The following is a 13,811-nucleotide window of genomic DNA, read 5'->3' as shown; positions in this document are numbered from 1 at the left end:
AAAGTTGAGTTTCCCTTCAACAGATCAAAGCGGCATCTACCAGTAAAATATGCAATTCACACTCACACGACACTAGAACAAAAATGAACGTAATGGGCTTGGTTTGGCTGGTTTAACAACCACTACGATGAAACAATGATAAATGGAAATATATTTACAAGAAATGAGTCCAAGCAAATCATGAACGGTGAAATCAAGAAATAGGTAACAAGTAACAGCTACAGAACGTACGCAAAAGTTAATAGCACAGTTCCAAGTACAACAGAAAACAGTTAACAGAAACACAAACCAGAAATAAAATAACGCAAAACAGATAACAAACACAAGTTGATGTAAGAGAGAGACAGAAAGTGAGAGAAAAGAAGAAAAAAAAAACAATAGAGAGCGTAAAAAGTACAGGGTGTTTGCCGACCCGTGACTTACTAGTTGCTTAGCTATCATCAGTACAGTCTTGAGTGAAAATTTCCTTCCACATAACGTAAAAAGATCTTCTAACGATGGTCCCAACAGTTCTAGTACCATTGCATTGTAACGGCCACCACACGTACCTAGGTGATACACACGGGGTATCCCCTCGGGAGGAGACTGTGTATCTGTAACGGGGGAAGAGTGAAAGAGATAAACACACACAGAAAAACATACCCGGCGCGTGGCTCACGGTTTCGTTGCTGGAACATTTCTAAATCGCGTTTCGTAAATTAAGCAGCAACTGTAACACTTACAAATTTACAACTAAGCCAATTGCGAAAAAAGCAAAACTACGCAGCTGTCGCATTGGGCAACTGCATCATTAATAGCTGAACCGGGTGTTTTATAAATGTCGACTTTTTTAAACAATCGCGAAACAAAGGACGTGTAATTGCAGCGCAACTATAGACACGAAGATACAAAAAAGTGCACCAACAAAAGGATAAAACAATATCAAACATAAGCTAGGAGCGAATCACTTACCATGGGATCCTAGTAATTTGTAAAACCTATACTCTAAGTGCAGTTGTGGTGCTTTTGATTTCATTGGCTCCATTTTTATTGCTACGTGTTCATTGTTGTATAGGTTCTTCCCTGTGGAGAAAGAGGAGAAGAAGGAAAGTATCAATAACTAGAAATCCAATTACCTTGATGACGCATTGTTTTATGTAGCAAGTTGTGCAAGTTAAACTATCATTCTTCATTCAAATATATATTCTTACTCCAGTACATAAGCACTCAATAAACCTAGAACAAACCCATGTCCTTTGGTATCGAATGGTTTGATACCTACTAAGATTCGAACCAATGACTACACCCGCTTATCAAGGCGGACTCTGTAATCTTGCGGTTACAGAGTTCGGACTGACATAACAATTTTTTGACGTTGGATCAGGATTCATCTTGATAAGTGCTTATGTAGTCATACACGACTACGTTGGATCAGGATTCATCTTGATAGGTGCTTATGTAGTCATACATTCAATTCCTATACGTGTCTATTTAACTATTTCTAGTTTATTCCGTACAGCCGCCAGCTGATGGCTCATTTATATTTGGTACCGGCTTAGACCAACAAACAATTAGAATGCTGTTGGGGCCGTACACAATTATTTCAGACCACAAAATTGTTCAACTTCTTGATTCGAGACCAACTTAAACCCACATACAATAGAATGATATTGAATGATGTGTGATATACCTCAGTGAAATGCTTGTATTGTGTATTCAATAGATTCGGATACAATTTAAAAACTTCATAATGATTTTTTTATTGCTTTATGAGGGTGGCTTCCAGTAACAGGCAACATCACCCATTAAATTTCCAAGTATTGTTCATTTAAAGCACTTCTCATAGTGAACATCTACGGCACTACGGAATAACCCCTCTCGTAGATAGGTTCATCAACTGCGCAGGTGGTACGCACGGATTCCATGGGTATCAGAATTTTTGGATAATGAATCCATTTTCCTACACTTTTTTTTAGAAAATGGACACTTCAGAAAGGTTCTAAATTTCAGAACCGTAGCCGGTACTATACCTGAGATAGAGAAATATGAAGATAAAAAATGCAAAAATGCAAAAAGTGAAGTCTAAGAACTTTTTTATACCATGATAATAGAAAAACTTTTAAGTGTATAATATTTTGTTTTTAAACGTTATTGATTAGGCCTTCAGAAAAACGTGTGGTTATGTACCTTTATGGGTGTAAAAAGGAGGATACAGTATAAGAAAAAGATGTTTATCTTCAAGAACTAAAAGTACTGAAGAATTTTGCTGCGAGCAAGCGATTTGGAGCGTCTCTTATTTTTGACGGGTGACCAATCTCTGCAATTTTGAGCAAAATTGAAGCATTTGAAAAATATATAATTATATATATATATATATATATATATATATATATATATATATATATATATATATATATATATATATATATATATATATATATATATATATATATATATATATATATATATATATATATAATTTTTTTGTCCCAGAATTGCTGTATGTAAAGGGTGTCCACGATGAGATTGCCACACCATGAAATTGCTCTTTTAACTTTTTAACCGTTGGGTAGAATTTAATGAAAATTTGGGTGGATTTAGTTCATAGTGCATTATTTACATCCTGCATGTTTTAAAGTCCTGTGATCAAAACTCGCGGAAATGGAGTCGAAAGAACAGCTCGTGCGTGATAAAATCTTGCGCATTCATCACGAGAACAAGGATCTCTCGCATCGTTCCATCGCTAAAACCACGGTGTCGCGAGTGATTAAGCGGTTCGAGGAACGATTGACCACCGATCGGAAGCCCAGAATTGAAAAAGTATTTCGTACAACACCAAAAATCACAACCGCGTAGTTGGGGCCTTCAACCGAAACCCGAACGCCTCCGTTCGGGATGTGGCTAAGAAGCTGCACCTAAGCCGAAGTTTTGTCCAGAAGGCCAAATCTAAGGCTGGGCTTCGAACGTCCAAGGTACAAAAGGCCCCTAATCGCGACGAGAAGCAGAACAAGTCCGCCAAAACCCGTGCCAGGAAGTTGTACCTCAACATGCTGACGAAAGTTGAATGCTGCATCATGGACGACGAAACATATGTGAAGGCCGACTTCAAACAGATCCCCGGCAACCTGTTTTTCACGGCCAAGGATAAGTTCAGCGTTCCGGAGCATGTCCGCACTCAGAAGATGTCCAAATTTGCGAAGAAATTTCTGGTTTGGCAAGCCATCTGCACGTGCGGGAAGCGGAGTGCACCTTTCGTGACCCAGGACACGTTGAACGGACAGGTGTACATGAAAGAGTGCCTCCAGAAGCGGCTGCTTTCTTTCCTGAAGGCCCACAACGTCCCAACAATCTTCTAGCCGGATTTGGCCTCATGCAACTACTCATGCCACTACGTGCCGAAAATGTTCAACCCTCCCAACACTCCGGAGCTCCGCCCCATCGAAAAATACAGGGCGATCATGAAGCAGCACCTTCTTAAACAACCTAAGGTAGTGAAGACAGTTGGGGCCACGCACAAATATGCGGGAATATACTTGAAAGAAATGAAAAAGTTATATTAAAACCTAATCAAACCAGTAAACGATAAAAAGTTGTTTGGGGCCACGCACAAGTGTGTATAGTTTGTCTAACAAATAAATATAGAGTATTGAATTTTACGATTTGAAACCGGTTGAAACCAACAGTAAAGATGCTGCTGGTGCTTGGTACACGTGTGCGTGGTTGGTATAAAAAAGTACATATTTTTTATGTTTGCATAAGAGCAGTTCCACAAACAATGTCACAGTTTTATTATTTATTTGTTATTGCCATTTTTGATTCGTCTGAAACTTTGCAGACGTTTCCATGGGCAAAAGATGCCATTTTATACTATTGGTTTAATTTTGTGAAGAACGACTCATTTTTAAAAAACTATTCAAAATGCTGTTTTGGAAAGGTATTGATAATTATAAATAGTTTCCGAGCCAAAACTGTTTGTTTGACCTGTGTGACGTCTTCGGCATAGTTGCAGATAATAATTTTGTTTTTTCCGAAAAAAATATACACTCTACAAAAAAAATTGTTTTTGAAAAGAAGTTAAACAATATCGCACGCTTAGCCTTGGGGTTAATAGCGGTCTCGATCAACTAGATCAGTCGAGAGAATTCGTTATCGATATTGTTTTTTGGCACATTTTGCATGTGTAGGATAAGTAACAACGATACACCGTGCCCCAGTGCTGAGTCGAGAAAATTTCCAGCTCGAAAAGATCCTCGACTCGACCGGGAATCGAACCCGATATCACAACCGTGTGGGAGAGCTAGCCGACCGACATCGCTAACCACAGAACCACGGAGACCACGAAGAGAAAGTTAGAAGGAGAATTTAAAATTTATCATCTCAAAAAAATCATTTAAAAAAAAATTTTTTGAAAACTGCATAAGATTTTTTTACAGGGTATATATATATATATATATATATATATATATATATATATATATATATATATATATATATATATATATATATATATATATATATATTTTTTTTTTTTTTTTTTTTTTTTTTTTTTTTTTTTTGAAGGACAAAATGATCTTTTCAAACTTTGCCTAGGACACTATGCCAAACAAACCTCTATTGGATAGCAAACCAACCAAAAAGAATAATTTTGTTTTCCAAAAATTTATGACTTTTTTTTCTTGATTTGTCTATGATAATTTCTAAATATTTAGGTAATCTTTTGTAGTTTTTATAAAAACAATAAAGTTTAATAAGATTAGTTTTTTTTTAGCTCATAAACTTTTAATTTTCCTTCTAACTTTATTTCGAAAAAAAAATTTTTTTTGAGAGACAAAATTACTATAGACAGTTTTGCCGAAGACGTCACACCGATATAACTAACCGTTTTGGCTCTAAAAATATTTGTAATCATCAACACTTTCTCAAAATAGCATTTTAACATAGCTTCTCAAAAATGAGTTGTATTTCAAAAAATTTAACTAATAGCACAAAATGGCATCTTTTGCCCATAGAAGCGTCTATACAAAGTTCCAGCCAAATCAAAAATGGTCGATTAAATTGGTTGCCCGTTTTTTGTGGAATTGCACTGCGGTTCTATACCCACTTTTTCGAAACTTATTCTCTAGAGATGTCCGGTTGGCTCTTATAAAATATATCAACACATGATACTTGTAAGAAATTTTCCAGGGAAGAACTCTTCTGAAGACCATAACGCGCTGCGATGCGCTGATTGAATATCTGACAAACAACTCAACATTAGGGTGTCCCAAAAAAATCGATGTTGAAAAAGTCAAGGTGGTCAGCCCTAAATTGAAAGATAATGTTATTTATAGCATTTTTGTAGAACATTTCGACTTTTCGAAAATTTGTTTTTAGGTTGCCCAAACGTGATTTATGAAAAAATGACTTTTTCAAGCTACAAACTTACTCTTTTGCACTTTTTTCAATTCTGTTCGATTCCTAAATTTTTCCATATATTTTTTTATTTTTGTGGGGTTGTTTTTGAATATTTTGCATGGTTCAGTTCAGCATTGCATTCAGTTTTTTGACTCTCAGAGCTCATTAAACATCATAAAAAATAAATTTTTTCTAATAATTTTTAGATAAAACCCTTCAAAACACATTTAAAAATTTTTTTTGATCAGGAACTAAAATTCTCATTGCAAAGCGGGATTTGCGACGAAAATTTACATGAAAAAAGATACTTGATATCTTATCGGGGAACTGAGATATTGGCATTTTTCTATGTGATGGAAAACTATGCATTTTAACAAATATGTTAAATAACTGTTTTATTTTTGGAGATAAAAAATAACAATGTTAAGAAAACAAATGCAAATTTAGATGTCTGATAACTTAGTAGAAGGTTTAAAAATTCGGAAAAATCCACGAAAAAAGTTAGAACGAAAATTGTGATTTTAGTGCCTTCTAATAGAAAACTCAATATTGCTCGTTATATGTAAGAGATAGTAACATAACGTCTTCGGTAAAGTTTCTTGTTTTCAGATAACCTAAAACTTTGTCGAAGACACCTTATTCTGATTAAAAATTAATTTTTTTATCTCACTCATTGGTGGATTAATCACCCATCTTTTTACATTAAAAGATGCATTTTTGAATATCCTGAAACTTTTCCGAACATACCTTATGGCTATAATCAACATTTGAATCACTATTTAGGAAATTATATGCACAAACGGCAAAACAAAACACTGTGCAATGGAGATATTGAGCGTTAGTGTCATTTTTGAGAAAATGCATAGTTTTCCATCACATGTAAAAACGCCAAGAACTCAGCCCCCCGATATGATATCAAAGATCTTTTTTAATGTAAATTTTCGTCTTGAATCCTGCTTCGCAATAAAAATTTGAGATCTTGATCAAAAAAAAATTTTAAATGTGTTTTGAAAGGTTTCATCTGAAAATTATAAGAAAAATTCACTTTTTTGTAATGTTCAATGGGCTCTGTAAGTCAAATAATTGAATGTGATGCTGAACCAAACCAAGCAAAATATTCAAAAATAATCCCACAAAAATAAAAAAATATATGGAAAAACTAAGGAATCGAACAGATTTGAAAAAAATGCAGAAGAGTGGGTTTGTAGCTTGAACAAGCCATTTTTTCATAAATCACGTTTGGGCAACCTGAAAACGATTTTTTAGAAAGTCGAAATGTTCTACAAATATGCTATAAATAACATTATCTTTCAACATCGATTTTTTTTGGGACAGCCTACTCAACATTGAATTTCTCAACAATATTTGCTGCTGTTGCAGTTTCTTTTCATCATCTTTAAAAAATTGGCTCTAATTATGTTCAAGAGTTCTATTAAACAAATTTACAATAACAAGAAATGCTCGGAAGCAAGTGTCTCCCCTGATAGAATGTTTGGGAAACTGTTGTCTAAATCATCGCTATGTGGAAAAGCAATACTTGACAAAGAAATCAAAGTACATTCTTTCATTACTATGATTTACGACTTCACGATTTAGCTGCCCGATAGCAAATCAAACTACTATTCCCAACGACTAATTGAATCCTTAAACTAAAATCCACAAAGTAAAACGTACAAGATTATACCATAAGCATCGTGGCTCATGCAAGGCAAGAACAAAAAATGACCGTGATAATACATTAGTTTGTGTTTAACTCCCCTATCAGGGTCATTGCGTTTGTAAGGGAGTAGAATTTTTGTAGTCGTTACCCGTTTCTGACCATGGGACCATCTTTCAACACCGAAAAGTTTCCTTGAACTCGTGAATTTCCTAATGATGAATTGTTTCCCCGGTCGAACGTTACGTCGATGATTGTGTTGTGGGTGCTGAAGAAAATCAACTAAATAGAAATAAAGTGAATTAACAGCTAATTTGAATACCAGTAGTTTTAACTGCTTTTTTCCCGAATGTGCTAATAAAAAGAAATATCAAATTTCCCATCTTTTTATTCACTGTATATTTATTGTGTAACGACACGCCACCAACAGCGAGCGATTTTGCTTTCGGAACCGGCCATTGGCCGATCCTTATCGTCCCGGTACGGTTGCAAGGAAATCCAAACAGTCACATTCCTCGCCGCATATGGAGGGGGGAGAGAGAGGTCAAGGATGTGAACTCCAATCCGTAAGGTAATGTTAAACTTCTAGGGGGCAAAATTTCGTTATTCTTGATCGAACAGCAGCGATAGTAGAGGTACCAACTGAGCAGGGCGGAAATTGCAGTACAAAATTTCGCACATAAATTATCAATGGTGCAGCAAGGGAGAAGAGAATAGTCATCGATGGCTGAACTTCTAACCGTATTCGGAAGCGCAACGAATGCTAGAAATTCGATTTTTATTTCTAGGCTATCCAAATACGATATCATGAATACTGTTATTTAATTTTACTATCCGAAAATGGACAGCAATTGAATATCATCGAACAGAATAACATCCAGACCTTCGGTTTTCAATACCCAAGCCAGTGCGATAGCAAAACGTAGGCAAGTTTGCATCTAATATGACTCTCGTCTAATTCTAGTTCCTGATTCTCAATTGGAAACTTGCATCGTGAATTAGTTAACACAAAAACATAGGTTACCATAGTATAGTTGTACAAGATACGCTTTTACCATAGAACTTGTTTAAGTTCAAGGTTCTCAAAATGCAATTAGACAAAAGATTATTGATATCCAGAAATCACCAATTCTGAAGCAATGGACATTTTTGCTACGTGTACTTCCGTAGTTGTGGTATTGTTCCTGTAAGTGTACATGATCTAAGAATAAAGCTGAGAAAATTACACAAAACTTGTTTAAAAATAATCAATACTGATTAAGAGCGTCATAAATGTTTATTCACTCATCTGACAGAGCCTTATCTTTTGTGAAGAGCTTTATACCGTCGGCGAAAAACAATTGATTACCAGAAATAAACGTCGTTAATATAAGAAATATCAATGGCACGAGATGGCTACCTTGCGGGATGGCGAAGTGAATGGAGAAAGATGTCGAGACGACTCCATCGATAATCACTACTACACACTGTCCGATCAGTTCGACTGAAAACAGTGGAGCAGGGGGCCGATGCCGAGCTTTTCGAGATTGATTGACAAGCTAGAATGATTACCATTTTATAGTTTCATGTTGTCCGACAAAGTATCATACAATCGGGGAAAATGATATTATGTGCATAAAAGATGACTGCACGAAAAACATTTAATAAACTGTATGGTACATCAGACGCTATATCAACAGGATGTTCCCTTGGGTATCACATAATTTATTTTACTTTTGTAGACTTTTCAGCAGTAGAGTGGATATCGGGCCCGTGAAATAATCGATGGTCGAACAATCTACTCTCCATCACTTCAGAGAAAAACATTTTAATGTGTAGTGATTCGAATAATGCTGCCCATGAACTTCAAACTCTGAGAAAACCCGTACATGGATATGTTAATTAATCATCACATTTAAAAAAAAATCACTAAGTTTGAGTCTTGTGCTCCGATCTGGTGCTTCAAAACATAAAATGCCGAACAGAACGTTGCTACGTTACTCTCTAACCGTAGATTTCCCCGATGGCAGATAAAATTCCAGACATGGCATCGAAAACGAAAAAGTCAACATACCAATTTTATATATGTACTGCAGCCTGCTTTATGCACACATCAGCAGGAGGAGAGCATCAGGATGACGTCGGTTCGTAAACGAACAAGCCATAAAAAGGACCGCACTCGTAGAACGTTCATGTAAATTAAATTTTCATCCTGCCGCACGTCATTTCTTTGCGTTGGAAATTTCGCATTGATTCTAGTGCACGGATAATGTATGGTTTCTGTGGAAGGAAGCAGTAACACTGCTAGACTTTCTAGCCCATGTTACATATTCGCCAATTATAGCGCTGAGCTAATGGGAAACCTCATATCATCATGTATGTACATACAACATAGCACATAGTTTCATAGAGTGACGTCGTGAATTGGATGGAGTCTTCAGGGTAATCATCCAGCGTTATTTTCACCTCCATTTAACAGCGAATTATGCCTTACTTTATGAATTTCAAATTGTTCATGTAAATCAACAGCTGATGCGGCAGGTTCTCACACCGAAACCTGAAACAGATAGCATGCTGACAGTTGCAAACGTCAAGGTCCACCCTAGGAGACGATTGCCGTTGACTGCACGTGAATGTACGGGCGGCAAGACAGAGAGTATAATATACTTGAAGAAAATGTCCGAACAATGTGTCCAAATTTACATATACATGACACAGGACCTACTGGAACAGACCACTACCGGCTGTCGTAGGGTATTGCGTGTCAACAAAATGTTTACTCCTAGCCTGGTCTAGCCGAGCTGGACACTCAGCGGAGTTTCTTTACGATATCCTAATTAGATGACATTTCACCGGTTTGGGGAGTTTCACGCGAACTCGTCTACGATGTTTTGCAAGTTTTCTTTTTTAGTTCATCTTTAGCTTGTTCTCAACATTTTCCTAATATAAATTTAGAATGTCAGATGGCGTCATAATGCAACGAATGGCATGAACAGAAAATCTTACTAAATAATGTGAAATACTTTCATGACTCCTTTAGAGAAACAGTTACTAAACTCACAAAGTTTCACTGAAACCCGAAACAGTGAATGGGTGAATTGGTGTGAAATCCCTCTAATATCAAGCTGAAATAGACACATCGGAACGACTGGAACAGTTGTTTCTCTTCCAATGGCAGTCGTGTCGTCCCTTGGTTAGCAGAAAAAGCGGTTAGTACTGTTCAGTAATTCAAAGGTCGCCAGTTGGATAAACAGATTGTCCAGTTGGATGAGAAACGAAACGTATATAAACCGTAGATAACACATTTTGCAAGCTACACCGAAATCGAATTTTGACGTGATGTCTTGTTACGCACTACGACTGTCATCGTCGGCGTTGATCTTTTTCCTTGTTGGGACCGACGCTTTCGGGTGGAATTGGATTTGGCCTTACACTAGAACCACAACGACCACCACGCAAGCTACAGCCTCTAGCTCCGGAAGCAGCAGTTCGAACTATGCCATTTCGCTCGGAAACCGGGAAAATACAAACGCCGAAACAATCGACTACGGGACACAAATAATGAACGTTACAATTAATCTTGCCCGGTTGAACGGAACGTCTATCGGTAGTGGGACCGCTGTGCAGGATGCTTTGAGCAGACTTATCAACTCGGTTACAGAGGAATATCGTACCGAATCGAAGGCGATAGTCGCTAAGCGGCTGGCATGGATCAAGGAAACTGTCAGCCAAGCACAGGCTTATGCAAATCAATTGAGTGAGAAGCAGATCAAAGGTCTTCTGAATTCATTTGCTAAGGATATGCGTGCGAGTGTGCAGGAGTTGAACCATACCGTCCGGGACTGCGTGGTGGAGGAAGTCGATGTGGAAGAACTGATCCAGTCGGTGGTCAATCGCAGTCAGGATGGCTGTATTGAAAGCCGAATGCAGCAGCTTTTTTTGCTTCGCGATACAGTTAGAAGTAATTTGACCAAATTTCTACAGGCCACCGAAGATGTCGAGGATCTCCTAGGACCCTGCGTTGATGTACAGGACTATTTCGACGATGAGATGACTGATCTATACAAGGTGGCGTGCCTTTTCTCGGTAAGTTCTGTTTTCGAGTAAGCTATTACGCGCGCATTTACGAGAAACGGTTTAATTTGCAGGTTCTAATTAAAACTCAAACTGAAACGTACAAATTAGCATTCACGATCAATCAACTGTCAAGCTATGCGGATCCTCTGTTAGGTGTTGCCAAAGCAAATCTACTACAGTGTGCTGCAGACATGGCTTCGTACGCTTTTGAGCTTTCACTGGGTCTCCGCCAATGGATCAACATTTGCAGCAATCGGGTGAATTGATCGTTGATGACAGCCTCACAGCGTCTGATGGAAAACTGTTCAAACATCACTTGATGTGTTCAAATATATTTTCTAAAGCGTAATTCGCATGTTCAAAAAAGCTTCTAATTGATAGAAAATGTAAACAAATCGACCATTTATCCAAGCGACGATGTCATCTTATCATAACACTCCCAAAAACACATTCACAATTACGATGTACACATTTAAACGCTATACTTCTTCAAGTGGCGTCCAGTATACGAGTTGACATCCTTTTATGTTACATATTGCTGACAAACACACTTTAAACGTTTTTATTCTTTGCTTAGAAAACCCGAAGATGGTGGCACACAATCAGTAGAAAGTAATTTTCCCATCCATTATCAATGGTAAATGCTTTTCTTCTACTCACATCCTGCTGCTAATCGTACACTCTCAAGCAACTTGTAAGAACCAGTTTCTTGTAAAAAGCACTTAAGAAGCAAATTATGCTACTCTTTCCTCTAGAAAGTATTCGCATAGCTGGTGACAATTATAAATCTCCTTTATACACGACATTTCAACAAAACATATGTTGCAGCTTATATTGACAAGTTTATCTAACGTGTTGATTTCTATTTGGTTGATTAAATTAAATGAGTTAGAACATTAATAAGGGGAGTTGGAAGCTTCGAAGGTCGCACGTGTTACCGGTTGGTTCTGTTCAGTTTACTTCGTCTGTGTTTCATAAATTGAAAAACTTATATTATTTTATTCTATTAAAAAAATCGGAAAAAAATCAAACAAGACCGAATGATATTTTTATCGTTTCGAGAAAGACAAATTTAAAATTTACGGCTCTGTGATTCTCGATGTTTTTAATATTGCTGTGCAATATATAAAAATACATTAGAGCAGCTACTTGACATTAGTTTTGAAAATCACAATATTTTCTAATGGTATTACCAAGACTGGCAGAATGGTAAAAATTAATTTTATAACAAGACAACTAAAATTTTGATTTTTTTTTTTGAGTTTTTCTTAAAGAAAAATGATATGTAAGTGTAAACCCATCACTGCAACCAGAAACATTGAATATATTGTGATATTCCTTAGGTGTTTTCCGCACTTTATATTATTGGCAGTATCACTCTTGAAGTAAGTGATACGCTTATCATTCATATCCATGCTTGTGTGTAAGTTTTACCTTTCCGTTTCAAGCTTACTTGCTCTACTATACCCGGGCCTCTGACCATCCTAAAAATATCACCTAATTGGAATTCCCAGGAGAGAACTTTCATATGTTACTCAGACCGGTTTTAGGGACCTATTTTTGTTTGGAGAAGATTCAACAGGGATATTGTAAAATTCAGATTGATGGGAGGGTGTGTGGTGCGAAGCTCCCCGTTTGTTTTGCATGCTCAAATATGTTCAAAAGGGTGTCGAAACCAGGGTTTTGAAAATGACTGTCTATCCGTTATAGCAAGTTTTCAACTAATTCGGCTCTCATTGTATTGCACAGCTGCCCGTGCTCCCCGTACGTTCGGTACATAGCCCGACAGCCACTGATGACACCACACACATGCAAAGTCAAACGGGCTGTTATTTTACATCTCCTTATGTATTATGTATGTTGGTTCTTGTAAGCTGTCGCTAACGACAGCCTATGATCCCCGACATCCTTCGGGACAGTTACGTTGCCTTGCGTGAGCTTTAGCTGTATGTGAGCTCACATAAATAGCTTATTCACGAGGCTGCTAGAATGAAAAAAAAAAGAACTGTAATCAGTTTAGTGTCGCTCCCCAGTCATTTTCGGGAGTCTGGTCGAAACAAGCAGCATTGCGCAAGCACACTGTACAGTCCTAATTGAACTGCTCAAAAATCTAGTAAAAAGTTCGCAGTAAAACCATTTTAAGCCCGAAAATGTTCTAGTTTCGGATGTGTATACTACCATGCAAACCTCAACAGTAATTCGCAGTGGAAGACCGGTCAAACTAATGAACAGAGAAAAACTTCCAACAACTAAATTTCTTTTGCAACAAAAAAAGGGCCCGAAGGTAATTTTTTACAGTTTTTTTCTTATAAAAACTGCAAAAGGATACCTAATCACTGATTGTTAGCTGTTCATAGATGAATGAGACAAAATTTCCAAAAGCAAAAAAAACAAAAGGGTTGTACCGGTGTATACGACGGCAAGGTTGACGTAGGACGACATAAGGTTGTTTGTTACATTACTTGCATTACACCAATAACAATAGCTTTTATCCAAAATTGATAAAACAACTCTCTGAAAATAATGTCATGACACTGAAAAGTTTCAAAACGGCGTCTGGGGTTAATTTATGGTTATTTTGAAATTGTGAACATGCACTTCCTGAAAATGGCCAAATGTGGCCAAATTATAGCTTGTTAGAGTATTGCCGGATCATCCCGGTTGTTAATCAACGCCAGTTGTCATTTTGAATCTTTTCAGGGGCACGTTGTTCCAGAGAGCTATT

At 37.1% G+C, this 13,811-nt stretch overlaps 2 protein-coding genes across 18 annotated transcripts in view; one reads left to right on the top strand and one right to left on the bottom strand.

Annotated features, from left to right (window-relative positions):
* Window positions 1–13,811, bottom strand: part of LOC129731299 (casein kinase I) — an 82,452-nt gene that overhangs the window by 46,458 nt on the left and 22,183 nt on the right. For 10 of the 17 annotated variants that reach the window (XR_008728994.1, XM_055691163.1, XM_055691177.1 and 7 more), the window contains 2 exons: window positions 952–1,062; window positions 424–593 (listed from right to left, as the gene is read on the bottom strand). Coding sequence is in view for 16 of the 17 variants with exons in the window: in XM_055691163.1 (XP_055547138.1) it covers window positions 424–593; window positions 952–1,062 (281 nt within the window). In the remaining variant the exon portion in view is untranslated. The remainder of the gene's footprint in view (window positions 1–423; window positions 594–951; window positions 1,063–13,811) is intronic. The other 7 variants (XM_055691165.1, XM_055691179.1, XM_055691170.1 and 4 more) reach the window with 1 other exon arrangement.
* LOC129731302 (uncharacterized) lies at window positions 10,303–11,636 on the top strand. The gene is made up of 2 exons (XM_055691181.1): window positions 10,303–11,095; window positions 11,158–11,636. Exons 1-2 carry the CDS (start codon window positions 10,349–10,351, stop codon window positions 11,350–11,352), a joined length of 942 nt encoding a protein of 313 aa, XP_055547156.1. The 5' UTR covers window positions 10,303–10,348; the 3' UTR covers window positions 11,353–11,636.

The sequence above is a fragment of the Wyeomyia smithii genome, chromosome 3, assembly GCF_029784165.1.
Source record: "Wyeomyia smithii strain HCP4-BCI-WySm-NY-G18 chromosome 3, ASM2978416v1, whole genome shotgun sequence".
Classification (NCBI taxonomy): domain Eukaryota; kingdom Metazoa; phylum Arthropoda; class Insecta; order Diptera; family Culicidae; genus Wyeomyia; species Wyeomyia smithii.
Note: the sequence above shows the minus strand (reverse complement) of the source record. Positions and strands in the feature narration are given on the sequence as shown.